At 39.9% G+C, this 26,787-nt stretch overlaps 1 protein-coding gene across 2 annotated transcripts; it reads right to left on the reverse strand.

Annotated features, from left to right (window-relative positions):
• Positions 1 to 1,007: 1,007 nt before the first annotated feature.
• LGMN (legumain) lies at positions 1,008 to 25,965 on the reverse strand. 2 transcript variants are annotated; one of them, XM_042814950.1, is made up of 14 exons: positions 25,885 to 25,965; positions 20,963 to 21,118; positions 13,733 to 13,830; positions 12,794 to 12,875; positions 12,003 to 12,088; positions 9,604 to 9,679; positions 9,153 to 9,215; positions 8,181 to 8,247; positions 6,434 to 6,552; positions 5,717 to 5,806; positions 4,997 to 5,194; positions 4,154 to 4,324; positions 2,528 to 2,595; positions 1,008 to 1,764 (listed from the first exon to the last, which is right to left on the reverse strand). In XM_042814950.1, exons 2-14 carry the CDS (start codon positions 21,098 to 21,100, stop codon positions 1,725 to 1,727), a joined length of 1,296 nt encoding a protein of 431 aa, XP_042670884.1. In that variant the 5' UTR covers positions 21,101 to 21,118; positions 25,885 to 25,965; the 3' UTR covers positions 1,008 to 1,724. The 2 variants fall into 2 exon arrangements, with proteins under 2 accessions (XP_042670884.1, XP_042670885.1); XM_042814951.1 differs by having other exon boundaries at positions 25,880 to 25,965.
• Between the last annotated feature and the right edge of the window lie 822 nt (positions 25,966 to 26,787).

Below are 26,787 nucleotides of genomic sequence, written 5' to 3' on the forward strand. Positions count from 1 at the left end.
GCATCCTCTCAGCTACAAGTGCCTGCAGGAGAACGTGAACAAATCTGTGCTAGCAGTTGGTTTTTCATTTAGCAATTACTTGTTGAAGTCTACTCAGCCTACTTGAAGTCTCTCGGCTGTAGAGTGATGTAGAGTATTTGTAAAGAACCTGGAGGGCTTTTCTTCTCCTTTTACATTCCAGACATGAAAAACCAAAAGACAGAAAGTATGCCTGAATGCCATCTTGTTTAGCCTTCCTTCTTTCTGTCTTCAGGAGAACATCTGCAACACATTAATGCAATCCAAAATTTCACAACCTCTTATTTATAGATCTCCATCCATTTCAAGTTTTACAATTGAAAGGAAACCAGCTACATTAAAACAAAAACAAAAAAAACAAACAACAAAAAAAAACAAGTATCTGAACTTTCAATACCCTCAAGGCATAAACTTAAATTTCTCAATTGAGTAAACTTGTGTTTCACAGCTTTCTACCTTGTCCTACCCATTCTGAAGCTAATTGCGCTCTTAATCACAGCTGAAAGTGCTAATGCTCTGGGGTTTGATTCTTCTTAAGGTAAATGAAAGTTCAGGTTTAGCTCCTTGGAGTGGATCTACTCCAAATTCTCACCATCTTGTAGCTCTATGATTAATTTTACCCTGTGTTTTTTCTTTTCTCACAAGGATGAGCTAATTTTTCCTATTTATTTTACATTTTGGGAAGATCTCTGAAGTATTTCTGCATCCTGTCTCCATGCGTAAAAAGGTACGGACAATTTAAGACTATTTGGAAGCACCTCATAGCTTTTAATTTGCCTTCCTGTTTGTTGTTTATTGAATCATCTCTAAGGAACGTGCCTTTAAGTATGATCCGGGAGTTTTGCATTTGTTTTGTTGTTGGTCTTGTTTGATACAGTCTGTTTTATAAAACCTTTATGGAGGTTAAATAACCACTTAATGCACTGTCACGAAGGAATTGGCTCTCAATTCATTTCAAGAAATGAGACACTTAACATTGTATTGCCCAGTAGGTTGATGAAATTATCAACTTTATTCACAGACAATTCCTGAACTCTGTGACTTCCCACACACTTGTGTGTACACACGTTTTAATTATAGCATACTGGTGCTAAATTTACAGCATTAGATACTTGTGTTTTTTCTTTGGAAAACAGTGTTTTCTACCCAAAAAGGTTTTTTATTGTTCACATTTGAACTGTGCTGTTAACATCTGATAGTTCTTGAACACAACAATTTGCTTCTTTAAACTGTTAAGGAGTTAAAGCTTAAAAAACAAACTTTGGTTTCTTCACTCTTCAATCAATCTGCAAGTTAGTCACTGCAATAGCATTCATTATCATTTAAAAAAAAAAAAAAAAAAAAAGAAAAAAAAGGTAATGGTTAGCAATGCTATAACTTTTCTTCTCCAGAATCTGAGTCAATATTTAAATTTAGCACAGATTCAGAATCACTGTTGATGCTATATAGTGTTCACCCAGAGATTCCCATCTTGACAGCTCCATGTGGTCTGATGAAATGGTTCTGTCAAACCATTGGGCTGTTGGCAGGTGGGAATGGGGGGACAGTGCTGGCAAGTGATGTAAGACTGCTGGGCAGGTCCCGCAGCTCCTAGCACAGCTTCAGCACAGTGGTTGACTCTTCATGTTGCATGCACAGAAAGTGGATTATTTCAGTTCAGAAAAATTATCGCTTGCAGTGAGAGTTACATTAGACTACTGTTTCCATCAATACCCACGGCACACTTGATCCATAGCCAAGAATATTCTGCAATAGAGAACAAAAACAGTAAGAAAATTTTCAGGTTCATTCTTCTCAAAAAGTTTTCTGAACTGACTGTAGTGGGATGCCAACAGGAGTATATGCCACCAGGGCACACAAAGCAGCTGTTCACCAACTGAGTTGTATGTTCGTTCTGCCCGAGCTATTAGTCCTTCCTTGCTCTTCTGCTTGTGTCTCACAAGCTAGGACCCATCCTCTCCCATGAATTACACCCTCGTAAGTCAGTATTCCAAAGCAACACTTCCTTGTCCTGACCATAACTCTTTAGTCTGGACCCTTATTTTCCTGTTTTCCCGCCACGTGCTTATGGATGAGAACACAGAAGTGCTGTGGTCTGAGTCAGCAGCTGAGGGCACAGAGGAGAAAACAAAGCAGTTCCTAACTTTGCTTCAATGTGATGTTATACAGAAGTTACAGAACAACATGTCTGTCCTGTAACACTGATGTGTCGTGCTGTTTTGAAGCTATGCTCTGCAGTGGGATCCTCTGACAGGCTTTAATTTTATCAACAAGCAAATTAAAGACTTGGAGAACTGGATACTTATGAGAGGGAGGGACTAAATAGCATGTGTTTTCCAGAATTTGCTTGTATGGCTTTAGAGCTGGTACTAACAAAATGGTCAACAGAGGAGAACAATTGAGATGCTTGTAGTGTTGGGCTCATCATCCTATTAGCTTTTTTTTTTTTTTTTTTTTTTTTTTTTTAACCACAGACAAAACTACATAGAGTATGTGGGAACCTCCTTACCTGTCAATGGAGTATCTTCCTTCACAGACATTGACCAAGGCATACAGTTGTCTCAGTGCATACTCATACTGAAATAAACATTTTTAATAATTTGAAGGATGGATAGCAGATATTCTTTATGCAAACTAAGTTGTAGCAACGCTTCAAATATGCTATTAACATTCAAGGCACTTATTTGCTGGTCTGAATAATCTAATACTAGGCTAAATGGATCTCTCTTCTGTGTACTTTGTTCTTACAAGTTCATTAGGTAAAGTCAGCTGCTGCTGCACACTAGCCTGTAGGCGAGGCTCACCAATCCAACCACTTGCAATACAAAAAAACAAATAGCGCGCGCACACACACACACACACAAAAACCCCAAGCAACAGCAAAAAAAATCCCCTAAAAAGCACCAAAGAGGAACTAGAAGTTTAACGAATCTTCATGGCCTCCTAACAGCCTGGCTAAACAGAAGCTCCAGTTGAAAGAGTGACTTTGCTTCGGATTTGCCAGTAGTGCTTACATCTTGTCTAACTGGCAGATAACTCCATTGACTTCTGCTAAAATCAATAAATGTTCACAGAATCATAGGTTTTGGTTGGAAGGTACATTTAAGATCATTTAGTTCCAACCCCCTTGCTTTAGGCAAGGGCACCTCCCTCTAGACCAGGCTGCTCAAAGCCCCATCCAGCCTGACCTTGAATGCCTGCAGGCAGGCAGGGCACCCACATCTGTGCTGGACAATCTGTGCCAGCGTCTCACCACCCCCATAATAAAGAATTTCTTCCTAATGTTAAGTCTAAATTTAACCTTTTCCAGTTTAAAGCTGTTTCCCCTCATCCTGTTGCTACGTGCATTTAGGAAAAAAGTCCCTCCCCAGCTTTCTTGTAGACCTTCTTCAGGTTCTGGAAGGCTGCTGTAAGGTCCCTGTAGAGCCTTCTCTCCAGGCTGTAGAGCTCTAGCTCTCTCAGCCTGTCCTCATATGGGAGGTGCTCCAGCCATCTGATGTACCCCATCACAGAGCTCTGTCTGCTTAGGTTATCTTGCCTGATTGACACCAGGATTGATTTTTCTAGAACAAGAACTGCCCTCTGTTATTCTTCTCTGAACAGAAGAATAAACACAACAGAATTTGGTCCTTAAGTGAGATCTCAGGAAGAAAGGGCAATAATAAAGCAGCTAAGAAAAAAGGAGCTCTCAGGATTTTCAGTGAGACCATGATAGTATCAAGTAGGCTATGAAAAAGAACTGTACCACAAACAGTTATAATACAGAAATCTGAACATACTATGAATTCAAAGCGATAGTGCTGTTTCTGTTTTTCTAGTAGTAATGCTTCAACCAAAAATACAACATGACTTAATACTTGGATTTCTGGAAAAGGAGATGATGAAGGGATAGTTCTAACTAGTAGAAATTAGTCTTTCTGTTTGCTTTTTACTGAAGATCTTTTTAGTAATGTTCATCTACAAGTGTCGTGAAAGTAGTTTCCTGCTTCCAAAAACATTGCTTATCTAAAAATAACCTGTAAGCCTGTCCCCATGCTAGCTTTTAATAAAAGCAGATTTTGCAGACCTGACAATGACTTTTGAGTTGGTGGTGTTACTGGTACGTGTATCAGGTAATATCTAATGCTTGTCTTACCAAGGGAGAGTGCCAGTTGAAGCAATGAGTTCTGAAGTGGTTCACTGCTGCCTGATAGCAGTCGTAGTTGCTGATGGTCAGCCTGTCTGACAGGATCTGGTTAGTCAGTTCTGTTGATCCTGTTATTAAGGTGATGATCTTCCGCATGGATTCCTGGATATATTCTTTAGCCTGCACGTAAGACAAAACTTTAAAATATGCTTTTTTTTTTTTTTAATCCGAATTTGAAGACTTTTAATGGAATTTTTCTTTAAATCTCTCTTGGCCATCAGCTCTTGAAATCTTTAAGGAAATCAGTTTTGCCTCCTACTTTTGGTACAGCACTTTGGACCTTAGCACTCAAATGAAAACTAGGGAGAAAGAGACTCCTTGTGCACAAAAATAACTTGTTCTCCCTCTGGTGTTCTGCCAGAAGAAAGACAATGAATTATTGATAGTGATCACACTACTGCAGAAGCTTTTTGATGTGGGAGACTTCACTTCTACTGTGAGAAGGTTAGCTAATACCAAAAACTAACTCCTGACAGCAAGAATTCCTACGGACAGAGAATGGGTATTTCTGGGCAATAAAAGGTGCGATGCTGACTTCTGCACTTGCTTACCTCTATCTTTATAATCACTACTTTAAATGCCTCTGGGAGTAAATCCCTAAGTTTTAAAGGAAGAGTGAGTTGTCAGCTAGAGGCTAGCAGTCTGCAGACTAATTCTGTTAAAAATTGTAGAAACTGGAAACAATCCCATTGGTTCAGGAATGTGACTTCTTACTATGGACAGAAATCTGACCTGGCATACAGCGTAGTTTTACTGTTGTTTGTTGGATTTGTTTGTTTTTGTTTTGTATACCTCCAGGTGTGCCTTCATCTCTGCAGCAATCTTCTTAGCCTCATACATATCATTGGTAGCCATCAGCTTTCGTTTCATGATAGCAAGAGGGACGTCAGGACTAGGAGTCAGGTCGTGGTGTTCTACAGGTGGCAGAGAAATGGGGACAGCTTTCTTCCCCGTGCCCTGAAACTGCATCACTTTCATAGAGGAGATGCTCTGAAAGTTAGAAAGTAAATAAATAAACTGTCAAGCACTTCCAGTTGAATGCTTTGCTTTGCTGTGCAAATCTAACTCTCCAAACTTGCTCTATTAGAAAAGGAATTCATAGGCTTGTAAATATTTTTATTTCTGACTATCTAAGACTAAGGCTGCCAAAAATCTTGGAACTTCTATTTCCAAATATCAGAAGAACTGTCAGGTTAAATAACCTGTTTGTTTTTAATAATTAGTTAGTGTGTTTCTATAAACACATTGAACAATAGGACTATTATAAATGACATGTCATCTCTCAGCTCCTCTCGTTCAAGGGAACAATATACTTCCTTAACATTATGTCAATATTCACATGTCTAAAGTGGTAACTACTTGTATTATACTTGATTGATGTCAGGTTTATTTGTGTATGATGAGCAGTTTCATTTTTAAATTAACTTTGCCAGACTGCTGTTTGCTTTTGTTTTAAAGGGAAAAAATGGATAGGGCAGAGAAGGTTTTAAGGAAGCCTGCTCAAATACCTACTTTGTTTCCATATTGCATGACATGGCTGGTGTTGGTGCGCTTCTTCACCAGCTGAAACTGCTTGTGCAGTGTTTCTTTTCTCAGATCCTCCTGCATAAAGAAACTTCCATGTGATCACAGCTATTTAAATTCAGCTATTACAATAGAAACCTGTAAAAGGCTGTGGCTACCAGTTTGTAGAAAGAAGTAGAGAGTAAGAGCTAGAAATCTTTGAAACGCACAGAAATAAAAAATGGAAATGAAGATTTGCCAGGATATTCCCAAATTGCTTTTAGTGATCTCTTAATTCCCAGCAAATGGGCAAGCAGGGAGGAGACTAGCCTAAGAATCCAGACTTGTTTCACTATTACCGTTTTCCATTATGCTAATAAATGGGTTAACCACAGTTCAGTATTTAAGGATCTCTGAAGCACAAATGAAACCTACTGACCTGCCAGATTAAACAAATTCAGATATGTTGCCCCAGATAGTAAACTAAGGTGATGTGAACTTGAAACTAGAAACTAGTTGGTTTCTATGACTACTAATGAAAAAGAGTAAGTTTCTGAAATAAATTCAGTTGCCCAAGATTATTAACTTCTGAATAGCAGTTAAATACTTTTATCAAGTTTGTTGATTTCAGTCTCACATAAAAACAACAAATCCTCTAAAACAACTTTTTTAAAGCCCAGTGATATTTGTATATAGAAATATAAGCAATCTTATCTAGTAACCTACCATATCTGAATCCTCCATCCAATTCACACTGTACCAGTCACCAAGATAAGTCTGCCTTTCATCATCATAGTAACAGGCATAAGATGACTCCCTGGGGTTGGCAGCAGTTGTTGCGTAAACTGTAAGACAAAAGCAGTTTTTTGTGGTTTTGTTATTGTTTTTTTTTGTGTATAACATTCCATTTACTCTATGATTGAGTACATTGCTGCATGTGATATATTTGCCTAAGGATTTTGGCTATCATTTACTTCTAAGTGGTATGAAGAAAAGAAGCTAATTAGTAATTCTGCTCAGTCAGCTTCTGCACTGTTTTAAGAACTTGCTGTGTGGCCAGCAGTGCTTAAGCTGGAGGGAAAAAACACAAACTACTTTCAAATAACTGCCTGACAATATTGCACAGTCACAGTCTATACATTTGTACTCCTAATTACAATAATGAGGATTTGTTCCTAAACTTGGAATAAATTCTATTCAAATTATCTTTTGCTACCTGCTAAGTAATATTATCTACAGAACATCATTCTACATTGAGGAAAAAGCTTAGATCACCTCTATACTATCTGTCTCAAACACAGTGTTTCCAGTCAGTCCTCTCTTACACAACATTTTAAACATTCCCTTACAGATACTAAAACAAAAGCTGTTTTGGCTTTTTGTTGAACTCAAGGCATACTTGCGGGACTGGAGTCCAAGTTTCAAAAATGAAAACTGCTATGCATGCTTAATGTATGGCTAGTATTGTTTTCACTCAGAATGTTGCTACAGTTCAACAGCCAAAAGAGTCTGAAATATTGTCTGTGTAGTTAAGTAATGCCCTTAGCATCCTTGAAAACGCTTACTAAGAAACCATTTGTAGTTCATAACAAATAGTTACTTTCAGTTAAAAATGTTCAAAATAAGCTCTAAGCTTTGTAGCTCACAACCGAAGGCTGACAAGAACAGCTTCTGGTTCTAACATAAGCTGCCAATTTTCTGCCTTTGTAAATCAGTGGTAGAGCTAGCAGTAAAACCACTCACCAAACAGGCGGTTTCTAATAGAATAAATTTTAAAACATGCTGATTCACTGAGCACTGTGACACATTCTGTGAGAACCTGCTGTAAATTCCTGATGAAGCTGTAAGACTGAGTGGCTGCCAGCCAGGCTACTACAGGGCCAAAGTCCTACGAAGCCATGATCTGCAGGTGGCTGGGTCCTCCCTGGAATCAGAGCTTCACAGCAATGAAAAAAGCCAGAGTGTTTGCTCTCCCAACCATGGAGTAGAAAACCTTGAAAAGGTTCTCATTCCTCGTACTAACCAAGGCTAAACTCCCAGCTCTGTAGTAGAAAACTGAGAAACTGAAAAGTTGGGTGTTCTGCTACCTGGTGTACTGCCCAAAGCAGCGTACCAAAATTGACTGTCAATCCTGTATCCTGACTGGTACTAGAGGAAAGTGTCAGCAGGAACAACTGTTAACAATGCTGAGACTAAGAAATGTCAGTATAACCTTAGTGGTTACCAGTTAAGGACAACTACGTAGAAGAACTTTTTCAACTTCTCGTTTGCAAGAAACAAAAGCCTTAGATGGCCTTTACAGGATTCTGGATGGTTTTTAAATGGTGCTTCCCATAAATGGAAAATGAAACTTTCTCTAATCCTTTCTAGGGATGCACATGGCACTTGACCCTATCCCTTACACAGTATCTGTTTAGGTCTTGCCTATGACAGGTTGAGAAATCTATGTCCATTAATTTAACTGATGGCTCACCATTGATATTATCAGCCAAATGATTCATCATAGATCCAGATTCACATGCTTCAATGTAGAACACCATCTATAAAATAAATCAGAGACTTTAATAAATTCCACAAGGAAACTGAGAAATCTCCTTCACTGCTTTTCAGCTGTAGTTAGTTTAGCTGAACTGATAATCCTGAAACAAAACCTACTTGCAACATTACAAAATAAAACAAAAAAGTAAATAGATCATTTTTTTTCTTTTTTAGGGGGGAGAACTAAACTATGCGGAAAAGGGAAACAGTCATAATGGAAAGATGCAATCAACCTCTATAGAATCCAAAGGGATCTAGTGGCTAACATACAAAGCATATATCAAACACAAGTCAACCCTTAGGGCTAGCAGTGTACCGTAATGCAGGTAGTATATCTGGAACCTATGACCATGTATGTGTTCCTAAATACCCCCAACTATTCTACAGATAGAATGACCAGCTTTAAAAAAAAAAAAAAAAAAAAAGCTACTGTTAGATGCTGAAGACTAGTCTTTCTGTTTACAACTACTTGTAATGAAGTAAATGCACAGAATTCTCTGATAAGAGGTACAGCCTTTTCAACCATATTAATAACTGTTAGAGAAAAACAAGACACGTATGATTATTCCTGTAGGAATAGTGTAGTCTGAAGTGAAAAAAGCACAGGAAGAGCCAAGTATGCATTATAAGGGAGTGATAGTTACAAATGTTGTTTTTCCCGTTGGTTACGTTTATACGTTATAAAGAGTCTAGTCTGTATCTGTGCTGCGTCAATTGCAAACATCCAGAAAAGATGGAAAGGGAAAATGTGTAGAGGATCAGACCTGTAAGTTATAAATTCTAATCCAGATCTTATTATGTGGCACCAACTTCTTTGTGCTTTAAATTACTCTGCAAGTGAAGACAAACAGCTCTCTTCCATCGCAGCAGTTCTTTTAATCATACAACTTCTAACATGCTTGTTTACCTTTTGGTACTTTTTGTGATGATACATGTACCAAATGGTCTTGTTCAAGTCCTTCACGTGAAGCTGTAAAATAAGAAGGCTTCTGTTAAAATCACTGATGTTCAAAAGACTCACAAGTCATTTATTAGGAACAACTGTTATGAATACGTGTATCACTTCACCTTTAACATATCCAGTGTTTTGGACATCTGAAACACAATGTTCTAGTATTTACCACTGGAAAAGATGGTTAGTGGTGTTAAATGATACATGATTCATGTACTGCACTAGAAAGCAAGTCCCAGCTATGTGAAACAAAAATGGACGATGAAAAGAACATCGCTCTTTTTCTCCCTGCAGTCCTTAATATGGCAGTGCATTGAATATTTTAGAGTTTTGGATGTATTACTTAGTATTATAGTATCTCATTAAAAAGATAGGGTTTTTTTTGTGACAAACTCCAAATACTTACATCATCATCAGGAAAAGCTAGAAGTCCTGGAGCTCCATGGTCAGTGAAATAAACAAATACATGATCCTTGGGACCACTGTAAAGAGAAAATCGAAAGAAATTATTTTTAATTGCTCTAACCTAATCTTTACTACAACAAGCATCATCTGCTGCTCAATACCAAGGCATGCCAACATTTGAAAATAAAGCATCTGAAACACCTCAAGCATACTACTGTGAGTGCTTTTGAGAAAAGATGGGTGTCTGGAAGAGAAATAAGGTCCAGTATAGATTGTTAGTCCCTCAAGCATGGGGACTATTGCTGGCTAGGCTGCAGATGGCAGCTGGTAGGAGTACAACTGTTTTGCTCATCTTAGAAATCTGTTATACTGTGGAGATTTGCAGCATTCTGGTAAAAATGGATTCCTTTTGTAATTTCATTATAGCGAGGCACCTGTAATATGTCATAAACCACAACATGTTTTTTAATAAGATCCTCTGTATGTTTATGTACTACCTTGTTTTGATCTGTACAGCTATACATAGCCAAATCAGTACCAGTCCACGTCTCATGAAGAGCTGATCTATACACAAACTCACTCTTTATGCTAGGTAGGTTCCTTGTACTGTGTGGCACCACAGTTGGTTGAACATGGTTGGACTAGATGATCTTGCAGGTCGTTTCCAACTTTGCGATTCTATGATTTTATAACACTGTATGCTCATGAGTGATGATTCCCTGAAGGTTGGGGCAGATTTTACTGCTCTCTAAATCAAATAACGTTTGGCTGATGCGAAGGTGTTGCTCTAACAGTCAGATCTCCAAAGGGATTTGTGTTCAGGGACAATTTCAAATAAATTGTATAAACAGATTGGAAGGAGTCCCCAAGCCAGCTTTCTGCCTGGCAAACAACCTGTTGTCTTAGGGAACAACCTGGAAAGCAATCTATAAGACTTGTGAGCAGAAAAAATAATGGAGTTCTTGTCCCACCCAAAAGCAGAAGTGAGGGCACTGACTGAAATTCACACAACAAAGCCTAACAAAAAAGGGGCTGGGACATATTTGTCTGCCACTCCTGGCTGTTTTCTGGTTTGTTTTATTTTGTTTTTATCAGGGTTCAAGCTGTCCTCCCGAGTAGCTAAGTGTCCTTGGCCCTCTGCAAAGCCGCTCCTTTATGTGACTTCAAGATTTTACAAGTGAAGTGTGTTCTGAAGTACGCTTTTTTAATAGGCTAAAGAATGCTTTATATTCATTGCTTGGCTCATTGCAGCTACTAGAAAAGAACAATCTAGTACCTGTGCAGCAATTTCTTAACTTTTTACCTATATGACCTGCATATATTATTTTCTATCTTGCTTCTTTAGGAGGGAATATAAACAACTGAGAGCAGTAGATTATTCAAATATTGTCCTGCTCCTTCATTGGTTTTTTTCTTCCCAATGCTGGAAAACGACTCTTCTATTTCATTTCTTAGTCTGTAAAATGAACTGTTGGATGGAGACAGGCACTTACACAATTTTTATTTAACTAGATTACTTCTTTGAATAGGTAAATTTTAATTATTTTTTTTACAAGAATTACAATACATAGAAAAATGAAAAATATGAAAAATATCACTAGCAGTACTGAGTCAGAAATACTATACACCTCAGAAAATAGGCATCATATTTCACTCTGTAGATACCTGGCATAATTTATTCATCTTGCATCTTCTTAAGAGGTCTTCCAATTAGGCCCTCAAATAGATTGCTTGCTTACTGAATCAACAAAGTTCTATAAACCTTTATAAACTACACTCTTTAATTACAGATATTCTACTTGGCCATTCTAGACTTTTATTATTGTTCATATATTAGAATATTGCCAAACTTAAGCCATATTTGTGCAACTAAGTCGACCAACACTTTTAAGCTACAAATCCATTAATATGTAAGGCTATGCTACTTTTTCAGCCTCAAAGACTTTGTGCATTAAATATAAACCATAATTCTATTTCATTACATTCAAAGCCTAAATATATCTGCATCTGCCAAGGCTGGGATTAAGCATGCAGTTCTTTCAGCTGATGAGCTGCTGAACCTATCTGCCCCACTACCACTGATTGCCATCTCTTACCACTTCACTTATAAAACTGTTAGTGTATGTCAAACCAAGCCCTCTAAGGTCTCCAAACCTTAATAGAATTCTATTTTTATAGATCTCCTTCCAAAACAGGAAAAAAATAATAATAACAAATAACAGTTCAACTGACATATACACCTTAATACAATTGACACTGTTTTCAAGAATTTTTACACCCTCATCTATACTGGACTCTCTACCAGTAAAATGGCAGCTCTAGTTTACCCTCTTCTTTTTTTGAAATCAGTACTGATGTGCAACATGCATGCAATTATTTTCTAAATAAAGTTTCTCTTACCTTTTCAATACTTTTCCTGATCCCACCCCCTTTACTGCTTCTGCATCCCCTCTGAGAACAGCAAGGAAATTCTTTGGAGTAACATCCTAAGAATTTAAGAGGATTTAAATTAAACATATTAAAAAAGAAAAAAATCAACAAAATCTATATTTAGTAAGATGGCTTCAGAAAACCATAACTCATATGTGGGTGGCAAGTTTAGCTGGCCATTGATATTCAAGAACAACATTTCCTTGGTTTCCTGTATTGTTTGTATTCTGAAAATAATTTGCTTTCTGATATTTCAGCAGTTTAAAAGAAGAATGCAAGCCAAATTCAAAATGTGGTCTCGTATTAGAGTGAGGATCTATTCATTCTGTATAGTTATCATTGGAATTCCCTGTCTTTGTTCCTACTTAGATTTCCAGGGATAAAATAGTCTTACTGCTGCTATGGAGCTCAATGGTTATAGTTTCTTGAGATTTATGTTTTGGAGGTAAAGCCAAATTAAAAGACCATACTAGCCACTAATGACTCACTGAAATACCAAATCACAAAATCACCAAGTAACTGCATTACACTTCTGATTTAATGAAACAGACTTGCACAGCTGTTCTTCAGATTGAGTTTAAACATTTTTGTATGCAGGACAATGTGAGGATTTACTTTTATGACCACTACTTTGCCTCCAAGCATCTAGTGTTTACATTCATCTTATGAACAATGAGCTTCGTGCCAAACCATGCAGGTGAATAAGCTGACAACACTGGTTAAAGCTGAACAGTTTCCCTGAAATCATGTTTCATTCCTACCTCTTTTGTATAGTCCTTGGGCACTCCAGCGTACACATCTGTTCCATTAGGTCTATTGATGACAATGCCTTTTGTTGGATTTCTGAAAGTTTAAAGCAATATAAATACAAAGGATTAGTAATGTGCCTTACAAGAACCACAGAACAACAAGGAAACAATTTAAAATGTCCTGACTGCCCACCTTGCCTTCGAGCTATGAACAGTAGCACCATGTATTGTTAAGTGATCACAGAATACAAAGGCATTTACATTTCAGTCACTTCACATGTTCATTGTAGGTGTCCTTAGACTCAGAGTACTTGAAGTATCCTACCACAGATCGTGAAGATTAACCTGAGCATATAGGTAGGTGGTCTGTTATACTATTATCTCCCGCTTGCACTCCTTCCTTTAATTCCTTTTATTCTCTGCTCTGCTATGCATGCCATGCCTGCTGACTTCTGCTGAAGTTGTCTCACAAACAGAGGCTGTATAAGCGAACAGTTTCACATAGAGAACAATGATATAGGCAGTGATCAAGGACGGGTCATGTACGTTTCTCTGTTCAGTGCACTTTCTGGAGATTAGTCCATTTGATATGTGACTCATAGGCTTTTTATGAAAAGATGTTGAGATTCCCTACGTGTGTGCTTTTAGGTTATCTGCTGTAAACTGTTATGTCTGGGAGGTAAGACCCCTTGCTTTTGTAACAGTGAAGAAATTATAAGGAGCTCTGAAGTCCTCAGTGCCATAACAGAGGTTGACATGTGGAGCAATGCTTAGAAAAGCTCCTCTGCATATCTCAAAGCAAATTTACAGTGCTGATGGATAAAACTTCTCTGTGTATCTCAGGCAGTCTTAACAGCTCTTCTTACAAAACTACTACAAACTCAAGATACATTAGTGACTATGGCATATTTGTATAAAACAGCTTGTTACCAGTGCATATTCACTACTTACTCGTCATTATCAGCAATGTCATCATACATCATGACAATTATCTGTTCATCTGGAATTCCATTTCGGTGTACGATCTGGTATGCGTGGCATACATCTGCCTGTAAAAATGTAGGTTTTCATTATTAGCTTTAATGGAGACTTCATGCTTGAGAACAGGAAAAATAGCTTTGTGGACCAAAGACCAAGCTATTGTTCAAAAGAAACTCTATCCTAGTATTTTCTTTTCAAATATAAGAGATTGAGGGTTGCTAGAAGACTGAAATGCACAGATGTAATCCAGAATTGTCTTTCTCTTATTAGGAACAGTTGTAATAATAATGAAGACTAGGATTAAAATCTCTCCAGTTTACAATTTGTATTCAAACACAATCTAGAAGTTCCTTGCAAATTAATAAAGATAACAAAGTTTAACAAAGGGAACTCAGCAATGTTCTGTGTTGTGCAAGGAAATCTAAGTGAAAAAACTTGCCCACAGACAGACAGATCCAAAGTGCACTAAGCAGAGGAAGATTGGATTTCCACCAATTTCAATTAGTTCAGCAACAAGGCTGCATGACTAAGCAGCAAAAACTATCGTTGGCTCAAACAAGTATAGCTTACTAATATCAACTCTGCAAACTTTTTTGTTTTACTAAGTGAGAATTTTGATTAACCAATAATTCCTTCTTAATTATACATTTCTGGTAGAGTAACACTAAAGTATATTCAGGGCAAGGATTTCCACAGAAACCTGAATTACAGAATTTCTACTCAGGCTCTTTTCCTGATTCATGCAGGATATGAGTAAGCAGATTTGTTTTTTACAGAACCACTTTTTGATGGCAGAGAAATAACAGTACTCATTGAAACAATATTACAGTAAAGTATGAAGTTCTATCAGAACGTAATTGTTCTTTTTTTTTTTTTTTTTTTAGACTTGCAGTCTGTGAATGATTGAATGGTTTATTAGCAACTGCATTTTAACTCCAGAACTATAACCTGTCAGATGCAAAAAAAAAAAAGGTGCAGATTTAACAGGAGAAATCTCACCTAAAAAAATTTTAACTTCCCATGCAAGCCGGAAACAAGCTTTAAAACTTATTTCTGCTAAACTCGTTTAATTATTTTACACACCAAACTAAAATGGCTTAAGTGTACCTCCGTTTAGTTTAGCTTACTTAGATGCATTACTGAGTTCTACTAGTTTCATCTAAAGGACTGTAAAATCCTGTCACTTTCATTTTGCATGGCTGAAAACAGAGGGTAGTTGAGCAAGACTATGAAGGATGAGTCAAATTCAAAGCCAATGAACTCTCTCAGAGGAATATCTTTCCATATGACTAACTCTGAGTGTTAAACTATCCCTACTAAAGCAGTTTTACTTCCTACAACACAAGTTAGGGTAGGTTCTCTCCCCCCTGTCTCAATCTACCTCTACAGTTTACAGTTCTTCAGTTCCTTGAACAGCATTATGGGAGCTGTTGCTACATCAAGCCAAAGACACAGGTTATCCAAAGTTATAAATGATACTACACACAATGCAAAACAGCTGAGTGCAGACTTGACTAAACAGGTATTTGGTTTTCAGAAGCAACCCAGGCAAAAACACTAATCAAGCATCTGTACGCAAACTGATGAGTAGATGGGTCACAGATCCCTCACCCTTGAGATACAGTACATGTCTTCTGCTAGGCTGATAGACACAGCTACAGTCAAGCAACACAAGGAAATGCTTAGGCATGTTATAGTGATAGAATATCAATACATTTAACCAACAAGTGTCTGTAGGCAATATGGTTGGCCTGTTGAGACTTTCTGAGGTGCTTTAAATCAATACTGAAGTACCTCAAATTAGTTCAGCTTTGTAATTGCATGCTATCAGCTTTTTTTTTTTTTTTTTGTCTGCTCTTCATTCTGATTCATTGACTGTTTGCTCAATGTATCTTACATGTATCTTGATGGTAACTTGAAGTAGGTCAAATTATTTAGTGTAGGTGGAAACAGACCAATCTGATCAAATCCCATCAACCTTAATTTATGCCTGTTTGGATTTTTGCCCCACGTTTTAAGCCTTTTGCTATGAGAAAGTATGTCTACTGGTAATACAGTGATATCACCAACATAGGCTATTGTAGCAAAACCACTCCCTTAAGTAGAACAGTTTTGAGGAAATATTTTTGTGTGCATAGTTAGCTGACCAGACCAGCCACCTTTGATGTTGATCACATGCACTTCTTCTTCCCTCCCATATACTGAAAAACAACATCTATAAAACCAGAATAGAAAGAGTCTGCTGCTAGAATAGGGAGGCTTTTGTGAATCTACAGTATTTCCTGTTATCAGTAAGTGCTTGAGTAAGTACTGTTGCTTGAGCTTTGCTTCTTACACAAGTATTTTTGTAGCATAGCTAAACATGTAAACTACTTTAAAAGAGATAGCTAAAATTGTTCCAAGTTCCTTTGTTGGTATCATTCTTGTTGATTTAGTACTTTATATGAATTCTATGAACATTTACTGCATAAAATCATGGCTTAAATCAAGTCATGTTTTTGTGATCATGATTTGGTGTGGATAGGGATGGCTCTGTTCTGAAGGGCAAAGATGAGAAAGTCCAATTATACAGGGGCTACTGCTCAACAGTGCACAGGTGTCAGCTGTAATGGAAACTGTTAATGGGATGGTTCAGACTTTGTATCCCCATGTTAAGTCTAAGCCTGTTGCCACCTCAGCAAATTCCTAAGGAATATCTGAGCTTAAATCCACTTAAATAATTAACTCCTGCATCTTGAAAGCACACCAGTCAGGTGGAATCTCCTTTCTCTCCTGGGGTGAAAACAAGAAACACCAACCAGCCTTACTCCTTTGTCACAGAGCTGTTTAAACATTCAAGTTAACACAGCTTTCGAGTTGCCTGCTTTTTTTTTTCTTTTTGGAAAAATTAAGTTGTTTTGTGGTATGTACACACAAATATTTCCTAGATGGAAAAAAAAGCACCGACTTCCTTGCAATTAGACACTTCTAGTCTTATGACTTCCAGCCTCATGGATAAAAAGCACGTGTAACAAAGTGTCCGTTTCCCTGCAAAATGGCACTGCTCCTGCCAAAAGTACAGGGAAATTCTACGGCCAAAGAAAGAATGAACTCTTAACGTATAAGCATGGCAGAAGACTATGTCTGAAATGTCAGCCATGTTTCATTCCCTTTCTGATGAAGCATGCATCAATCAATCAGTCAAAAACTACAGCTCTGTTAAGAACTTAGGAAATATTTAATTCCTGGCCCATAAAGCTCACTAACTATAAGACTGAAAACAATGACTGGAAACAGACCCATGCACCCAAATTTAAATGTTATAATTTTCAGCATTTTAATGTTGTCAGATTTCTCCTCTGGTATTTGTTCCACGTTTAGTAAGACTCAACACTGCAGTGTTGTAATAATGTTCAATGTAATAATGTGATAATGTTCATTTATGGCTTTTGGAGTATGCAGAAAGCAATGGCCTGTTTTCTTGATCTGCTTGTGAAACTAGCTTTAGGTTGGAGTTGCTGGCACAGTTGCAGCAGTCAGAATAACTGCTGAGGAGCAGAGAAGAGTACATGGATAGTACTTCCAATGACCAAGCAACTCTACTAAAAAATACTAAGATATCAGTAAAACTGCTGAAGAATTGAGAAGCACCAAGCACCAGGCTACATATAGGTTAGTCTTGCAATGACAGTAAGCCTATCACATTGGGCTGAGCACTATTCAAAACATTTAACATTTTTCTTAGGAACTTGATTAGATAACTGCAAGAGAAAAGTTTAGATCATCTTGATGTGGTAGCCATCTCACTTCAGGCATCAGAGAGAAAACAAGTGCCCGTAAGGTCTGAATCTCAAGTACAGATGTGGGTTTTTCTCCTTTATTTGCCTACACTTGAGGTTTGCACCACTTAGAGTGGATCCTGACCGCTGACAGCTGAAGTCTTAGGAGTTTCGGATTCACTGAGGTTGCAGGTGCAAACTCACAGTTCACAGAGTCTGCAGTCTTTACAAACTTGATACTGACGGTCTGTACAGACTAAGTTCCCTACAGACTTTCAGGCATGACGTTAGAGATGTGTTTGATGACCTTTGCTCTTTCCTTTTATGTTTGCATAGTCAAAGGAACAACTTCTGCTACCAGCTACCTACTGTGGAAGGCAACAAAGAGCAGATAGACTTCTGTGTATGGGCAGAATACAAAGCAATAAAAACATTAGGTGCAATACAAACACACTGCCTTATTTATTAACTGTACCCCAAACTGCTGAACGGGGCAACCAAAACCCAGGCATGTGTTTGCCTGGTCTCAGGTTACAAAGGGATATACAAGAGGCACTCAGGAAATACCACCCTAACTGGTAATGAGCAACTGGCACACTGAGTGACTACTTGCAGGAAGATTCACATCTACAGATTTTCAGGGAGGTTCTGAGGAAGTAAGGTGACAGTGGGAGGAAAGTGCATTAAAGCACAATTTATTTTCTTCTGCAAGTTCTCCTTTGGAAAGAAGAATGACAAAGAATTAAATCTGCACTCCTAGAGCACAGCTTAGTTTCTGTTAGTATTATTCTACTGAAAACTGTAGGCTCACCATGGAACAATTTCCATGATGGATGAAGTGAAGCACACAGCTGGAAGTTCAAGTCCTATTCATGGTTCCAATGCACCTGATGAGCAAGCCATTCAGCACAGCACTTCTGTGTCCACAGTTGGAAATAAGGGAGCACTAATATATGCAAAGCATGGCAATCAGCCTGCATAACATTTCTAAAAGTCTGTAATGACTCCTGAAGTCTCTGTTAGCGCCCCGTCTCCTCTTTACAACTCTTCTGGAAGTCAGTCTATTGCTCAGCTAGTTTCACCGGGATTAAGCTTTCTTAAATGTTTGATACACTTGAATTACACTTAGCAGCACGTACACAGTGCATTTTCCACGAGGTAGCTACTGGGTGTCCCAGTGTACATCTTTCCTCCATGGAGGTAGACTCTGAGAGGCAGCTAGACAAGACGGTAGAGGTTTCTGACAGCCTGTGTCCTGTGGGAATTAAATCTTTTGTAACAAACTAGAGGTAATACTGTCTCATTGAGAACAGACAAGTGAGAGCTCAATCCCATTCTGAAGGATCCTGCACACAAATTTATACTACTGATTTCATAACTTTGACAGGATGGCTAGCAGTGGACTCATTTCCTTTTTTCCCCAAATGCTAGCACTATTCCTGAAGCGAAAGGAGAGGTTAAAATACAGACATTTCTAGGATTTAAATGCAGTACCTGACACCGCGGATACTTTGCAGTTAGTTGACATTCCTTGTTCTTAGTTTTCTAGCCTTGAAAAGGTTACTTAGCAGACAGTACTTGAAAGTTGAAAAGGTACTTAACTGTCTGTTAAGTGCGACCACACTTGAAATGTAAATGTGAAAATCTGTCTTATCATCAGACACAAACACTTGGGTGGGTATCTTGTGTTCTTCATTACTCCCTTATATCCGGCAGATAAACTTACTACTGAAGACCTACCAACAGAAAGATTAAAGCTCTATGCCTGATCAACAGTAGAAAAGGAATTATCATGAACCAAAGCTTTAAAAAGAAATTTTATTTAAAAACTGAATGTTGCAGTATTAATTCCTCTTAGTAGAAGAGAGCCAGAGAGACCGGTTACACAGCAATGCCAGCAACCACAACCTAACTCGGTATAATGTTACATTTAGACATGCCATGTAGGGTAGTGATTAAGCACAATGCTTGTATTTTTGTAATTGTTTTCCATAGGAATTTCGACTTTTCAAAATCTCATCACATGTAATTCCACCTCTGGTTATCAAGCGATTGTTACAGTGCAACAAGCTGGCACAAACCCCCAAAACCAGTTTGTCCAAGCCTTAAGACAGCGTTTGTCTCTAACAGGTTCTTCCTCAAATGCAACAACGTTGTCAGGCTGGTTCACTTAGCTTTAATCTCATCATTGCACTGAAAGCAGCAAACTGATTGCAAGCTGAAAAGGAAGAGAGGCATAAACATAATGCCTAGTGCATGCAACACACAGAAGACTTGATTCTTTCCCGACTGCAACAAATGGACAAGATAAGGTCTGTCTAGTTTGTACAGGCAGCTGCATTAAAAATGACCAAGTTTTAAAAATGAACAAGTTTTGAGTTCAGAAAGTCAGTTTGATAGACATACCCCATCTACTTAATGCAGCCTAAATTCTAAAATGCTGGTTTGCTAGTATGTCAAAACCAGCAACAGTCTAGTAAAATATTTTTCTAACAGTTAAAAACATACAAATGTATACATAAGTCAGAATAAAATGGGCTATGTTCTCCAGAGAAGCAAAAGAGCATTCCATTTTGAGCAAGGACTATGTTTAAGTGAAGATCAATCTGTTTAAGGGATTGCCCAAGAATTCCCCAAAGGGAAAAAATGCTGTAGTCTCCTGACCACTAGTTACAAAAGTCCTGAATTTAATTAGAGTTAAGTCAGTCTCATCTGTTCTGACACTCGCCCTCACGCCAGTGGTGACAACACAGCAGTTCCTGTTTCCTTTTCTCCTCTTTCAGCCCTGCACCTCAGAGCACTATATTTTTCTTGTGGCAGCATAAATCTGAGACCATGCAGAATACAGCTAGCAAAAAGCTTAAAAGAACCCCTGTCTTCCAGTATACAAAACCCCAGAAAACATAATGTGTATATACAGCTTTAGCTGAGTTTTTCAATTGCCGAGGAGAAAGAAAGATTTTTTTTTTATAATGTAAGCTTGTAAGAATAGCAGACAGAAACATGCATGTCTCTCAAAACTAAAGTTTAATTCTAGACATCACTTCAAGTTGGAGTCAGACCTTCTATCATGGTAATAAAATATTTAGCCTAAATGATACAGGTCTCCCAAGACCCAGAAGTGTGATTAGAAGAAGAACACTGCTCCTACTGCTAATGACAGCTTTTGAAAGGGCGAAAGGCTGGATGAAGTTGTAAACAAAAAGACTCAGTAAGAGGAAAAATGAAGGGTAATTATTGGGTGAGAATAAGAAGACAAGGCCAGGCTGTGCATGAATCTTGTTCTATTCTTCCACAATACTCCACATGCTCCTGGAAGCCCAGAAGCAGAAGCACTTGCCCAAATGACCGAAGTCTGAACTAGTCTAGACAGACTGCCATCTCCTTGCGAGTCCCAGGGCAGGCATTTTGTGGAGAGTGGTGTCAGCATGCGGCTCCTTACCTGGTGGCGGTAGTTGTACCAGCCATTGGAACCTGCAACAATCACCACCCAGTGCTTGCCTCCATCTTCGGGTTCTTCCAGGGGGAACGTGCTGATTCCCAGAGTGCAGCTTAGCAGCACAACCGCTTCCAATATCATCTTTCTTCTTTATTTATTCTGCAGATGGGAAGGAGAAAAAATCCTTAATGAATAAGTTTGAAAGAAGTAGATCAGAGGACATAAGCCAAAAATAAGTAAGCTAAAACAAAGTAAATGTCAGCAGTATCACAACAAGAAGCCCTTCTTGCTTGTAGACTGTTTTTGTATTCTAAAGACTGTTCAACCCACTGTACAATTTCTAGTCATATCTTCCCTTAGCACCAAGCTGCTATTAGTTACAATACTTTTCAGTCAGCTTTCAAATGTAACTGAAAGCAGTTCTGAGCAGGACAACCAAGTCTTTCAGCTCCCTCTGGTTGTTTTGTTTTGTAGTAACTGGCAGTGAATAAGTTTCCAAATACAGAACAAGTATCATTGTCAAATATTTCACACAAAACCTCCTCAGAGTAACACTGTTCTCTTGGTCTCTCCTTGGGTATCTCTCTGGTTCCACCTGCTGACAATGAGCCCATTACCATCAAGTTCAACCCCTGGTGATGCAGGCACAAAGATGTACAGATGTGGAGCATTGCCCAGGAGCTGCAAGGTCAGAGCCCCATAAGAGCTCTCTGTGCCCACAGAGCCAGTGAGGGGAGGGAAAGCCCAGAGTGCTGCTGATCTGCATGCAATGCAGCTGGGGCTGCTGGGAAGCACTGGCCATGAGAACCTTGTGCTACTCGTGCAGCCTATGCTGGTAGAGAGCAAACCCATACCACATGAAAGAGAGGTACTTTCATCTGTTTCGCACAACATTTAAGTGTTTGCACAAGCTGCACAGAGACAGAATAAGGTCTGAGACCGTGAAGACGAATTCAGAAAAAAAGAGCCTGAGAAGAGCTACATGCTCTTGGAGTGGGATTTTACACTGGTGCAGTAAAAAAAATATTTTGGAGGCTGATCTCCATTGATACGTATCTGAGAGGTACAGTAAGCAGTCTACTTAGCATAGCTTTCTTTGGGATAAAATTGGATACTCCCACAGCACACTGCATGATCAGAAGGTATAATGTCATAGCTGCCACTATGCCAAAGAGCTGACAAGCATCTACGTTGGTCTCAGTTCCACATGGCCAGAACTCCCACACTCCCAACCTAGGCTGAAACAAACAGAACCGACTTGCGACTAGGTCATGTATGATGAGTACTCATAGCACAACACTGTATGGGTATTTCTAAGACTAGATCCTCTTGGCTAGGTCATGCAGGCAATTACAGGAAAGAAAAATTACAAATGTTTTTGAAAGAGGTTTTGGGGCTTTTTTTCTTTTTCCCTTTTTAATGGAGCTAGCACAAAGTGAAGGAAGTCATGTTAGCACACTGGTTTCTGCAAGAAGAGTTATTACCACACCAGTGAGCTCCAGAACAGAGCGAAAGACAGAACCAAACATAAAGTGCTGTGACACTGCTTCTTCAAAAACTCACCTTCAGCTAGGACACTTATCTTTCTGCAGTAAACCACTCCTGGCACTGCCTGTAAGTACAAGATTTTGGAGCAAGAAAAGTACAGGAAAACTAATAACAGACTGCTGAGCTATTAGATACCTGAGCAGCTAGAATGCATTAAGGAATAAGCAATAGTTTTCTGCAGTTTGAGAGACGGCTGTGATCTCTCATGCTGAGCTGCAGTTTTAAGTTCTTGTTGTGGTGTTGCCAGTGACAGGCAGCCCTGCATTCCATCTCTGCCTTGTCTATCTTGTCACTTCTTCAGATGATCGACACAAGCAGCATACTAACAACTGCCTTGAAGAGGCACAGTGTTCACAATGCAATATCAACAAAAGCAGCCTACACTTACTTGTAGCACAGCTGTGATTAAGTTGTGCAAAACTTTTGTCAAATACCAATATGTGCCTTGGAATAACATACCTATTCCCTCCCATTATTCGGTTTCAGGGATACCTAACTGGTGAAACACTGGACAGCAGAAGAAAAATCAACATATTTTAGACCATCTACTTTGAAATCTTAACTGAGTTTGACTTACTAGAATCCATAGCCAAGTTTCATGCAAATCATTCAAAGTTTAGTATCTGTTTCATGTGAAGAAACCTTTTCCATGTTAATTAAAGTACAACTCATTTCTCCAGCTAAAATCACTCATACTTACAGGAAAAAAAAAAGAGGAAATAAATGGTTTGAATTATTACTGGAGATCATTTCACGTGATGCTTGTAAATTCTTAGAGATGTAAATCATTAACTCAAATTCATTATGTATCAATAGAAGCTACGCTGCTGCCAGCTGGTCCCTGGGCAACACAGCAGGATGGCTAATTCAGGGTACAGCACATCAAGTGCATGGAAAAGCCACTGCCATGGCACAGGAGCCATGGCCTGACCAGGAATGAATGAAGACTGAGTTAGCAAGCCCTTCAGACTGTCCCTCCATGTGGTACAGGGACACATGGACCCTGCAATTTCCCATCTCTGCTGAGACAAAGTCATAAATGATACAGAAGTGAAGGAAAAAAGAAGCCAGGAAGGGTTTGCACTATGTTATTAGAAAGCCACATGTTTCATTACAGGTTATTCAGAATTGACAAAATTCATCTTTTATATTCTCTAATGACATATAATCCCACTTACCTTTTTCCTCTACTATAATTAAATCAAATGAACATCAGAAAGGAAAACCAAAAAGCACAGACATGCCTTGTGCCCTAATAAGCCACAATTAATAAAAGCTCAGTTCCCCAAGGTTCCCTGAGCAGCTTTTAAAATTGGCTTAACCATTAAATACATGTGCAGCTGGAACAGGTCTTTCATTGCTTGTTTCCAAATACCAGAATAAAATAAGTACATATTTCTGCTTGTTTTAAAGAACGCCTTTGATTGCTCAGGCAGCAATTTGAAGGGTTGCGTTCTGGGGTGTTGTAAGAGTGTTTGACCCAGAGTCTAGCAGAGAACACTCCCATCACATGTCATGCCTTCAGGTCACATTTAGGAACCATCTGACCAGCTTACCATAGATGCGTAAACAGCTTTTTCTGAGAGCAAGGAATAAAACACATCACGTGCCATCCCCAACACACGCAGAGCACAAGTCTTGCTCTACAGAACAAACACAACCAGTGCACGGAAGAACTGAAAACGCACAAAATCATTTTAGAGCTCTGGTTGACCCTCACACAACAGGGGATGATTTCATCAGCCCTTCCTGTTTTTTTCTAGTAGAAGAGCTAACTTTGCTTTGGAGACCATGTCAGGAAAAAGGCACCTCACAGACACAGCACGCGACCCTGCACACACACAGAACCACAGCACGCAGTTTCCTCACCCCTGTAAGCAGCCGGGCCGGGGCCAGGCAGCTCTTGCCAGAGCAATCCGCCCAGCTCCTGTATTCTCTTCCCAAGGTCCTGTAGCCATTTCCCACTACACACCTCCGACCTGCTGAGAGATGGGAGTTTACGCCATGTGCCAGAGCCACTCCTCTGGCCAGCAGCCTGCTCCTTCTGTGTCTGCCCCGCCTTTCCTTAGGAAAGCTCCACTAAACCAAAAATCTCAGATACCAGGTAACACTAAGGAAAGCAATCTGTGTTGGGGAAAGCATTTTCCACGGGAAATTACAGTGATGTCGACATTCAGTCACTTGAACTCCAAACAACTCAAGCACAGCCACTCAGAGCTGTATGAACAGAAACCATCAAGGCATCCTCCCTTCATATGAATTAAGAGTAATCGCCGAGATAAAAAATATCAGCCTTGGCTTACCAGCTGATCGTGCCCATTCTTGGAAATCTTACTCTACCTCGTTTTCTTCCCTCCAGGCCGCGCACTTACGACCTTTATTTTTCAGAAGTGCCTTCTAGTTTTCAGAATGGAGTCCCAATAGCTATCCCGGCACCATGCCTGCACACCGCCTGCCATGATACTCGGTGCTGATTCCCACAAAACACACGATACGACAGCCCTCCTAATGGGCAGCGATCGCAGCGCTGGGCAGCAGCATCCCTACTGCTGCCTGTTACAGCATCGCGGCCGTGGCCGAGCCCTGCAGAACGGGTCTGCTTTTCTGTACACACCTCTATAGCAAAAAGCAGAAGTCCTTGCGACCGCAGCCTCGATAAACCACATTCTGAAGGAGACAGAGATGAGGGGCTCTGTTGCAATACAGCTGTTTACAAGGGCCACGAGTAAATACTTAATGAAACAGCTTAATTTGATAAGGACTGATGCTTGCAGTAAAAGAGCTTAACGTAGCTCCAGGAGATGTGGAAGTCAATGTTAGTGTGAAAGCACAATTCATCATTATGTTCACTCAGAACGATTTTAAACACTTTTAAATGCACTATCGAGGTAATTTTAAATCCATCGCGGGTTCCTTGTTCTCTGGGCAGAGCCAGCACAAGGGAGCCCTGCGCCTCCTACAGCATTCGTAGGGGCTTTCTTTGGGTACTTCGGAAATAACAGACACTAATACGGCCTCTCTCCGCCTTTCTCTTCCACCTCTGACTAAAGCAAAGTCTCGGCGCATCCCGACGGTACCTCAGGAGTCACATTGCAGGCAGAAAAAACAGCGCTGAGACGACGCCCGAATGCTCGCTAATTATCACCCTGCATGGCTCTGTGGAGGGGGGCGGGGAGGAATAACTCAGATGAGGATGAACATTTCTGCCCAGCAAACATGGAAACGTTTGGAGCGCGCATGGAAAAAAATTCAGGCGGCGCGACTATTTAGCTTAATTAACTCCTGCGCTCCGGGCCCGCCACCGCCGGCCCCGCGTCGCGCTCCCCTCTCGGCCACCCCCGCCCGCACCGCGACGGCGCGCCCCGGGCCCACCTTACCGCGCTGCTCCGGAGACGTCGCGAGCGCTGTGATTGCGCCGGGCGCCGTGCGGGCCGAGACGACCGCGGGCCGCTGCGGGCAGAGACCGGGCCTGTCCAATCGCCGCCGCGCGGAGGAGCGGCCGAACCGCCGGCCCGCTGCACTACGTGTCCCGGCATGCACCGCGCCCCGCCGCGCTCTAAAGGCCGCGAGGCATTGCGCGCAAAGCACGGTGGGAGTTGTAGTCCGCCGTTTGCTTTGGGGCGGGACGGGGACTGGAGGTTTAGGGCGGGCAGGAGGAGCGCGTTAAAAGGTCACTCGTGAAACTGAGCAAGAAACTGATGTCTCAGCATCAATCTCGAGTATTTTGTGCAAGTTGGCCTGCACAGCACAGGCTTCTTGCAGCAGTCAGTGCCTGACCTCACGCAAAGCCGCTGCTTTGCCTCACGAGTGGCTCACGTGCAGTTCAGAAATCAGCATGTACCGTCGCTGAGAGGTGGGAGGTATTTTGTTGTTTTGGTGGCTTGTTTTAATTGTGATTATTGGTTTTTGGCTTTTGCTGCAAAAATAAAAAGGCTGAGAAGCACTGCTGTAAAGTTTCCACCATCTTTAATGATAAAGAAATCCTTCTTGAAAGGAAAAAGAAACCTGCTTTTTGTCCAGTTAACCACACCAACAGGAACACACCTGCTTCTGTCTTGCCTGTCAAGTATCATTTAAAAAACCGAAACAAGTTCACAATTTGTTTTTAACCAACCATGGTTCTGAATGTCTGCCAAAACTCATGGTTTTGCTCTGAGTTTGCCACTTGCGTTATCTGCCCATTTCAGCTCTGCTTATGATAATCAGTGTGAAAGGTCAGTGCTGGTTAATCATCAGTACATGTCTAAAAGTGTGTCCCAGAGATGTGGCTGTCTGACAAG

This window comes from Centrocercus urophasianus, unplaced genomic scaffold (genome assembly GCF_019232065.1).
Source record: "Centrocercus urophasianus isolate 14NV4802_14NV808 unplaced genomic scaffold, USGS_Curo_1.0 seq_14, whole genome shotgun sequence".
In the NCBI taxonomy this organism is placed as follows: Eukaryota; Metazoa; Chordata; class Aves; order Galliformes; family Phasianidae; genus Centrocercus; species Centrocercus urophasianus.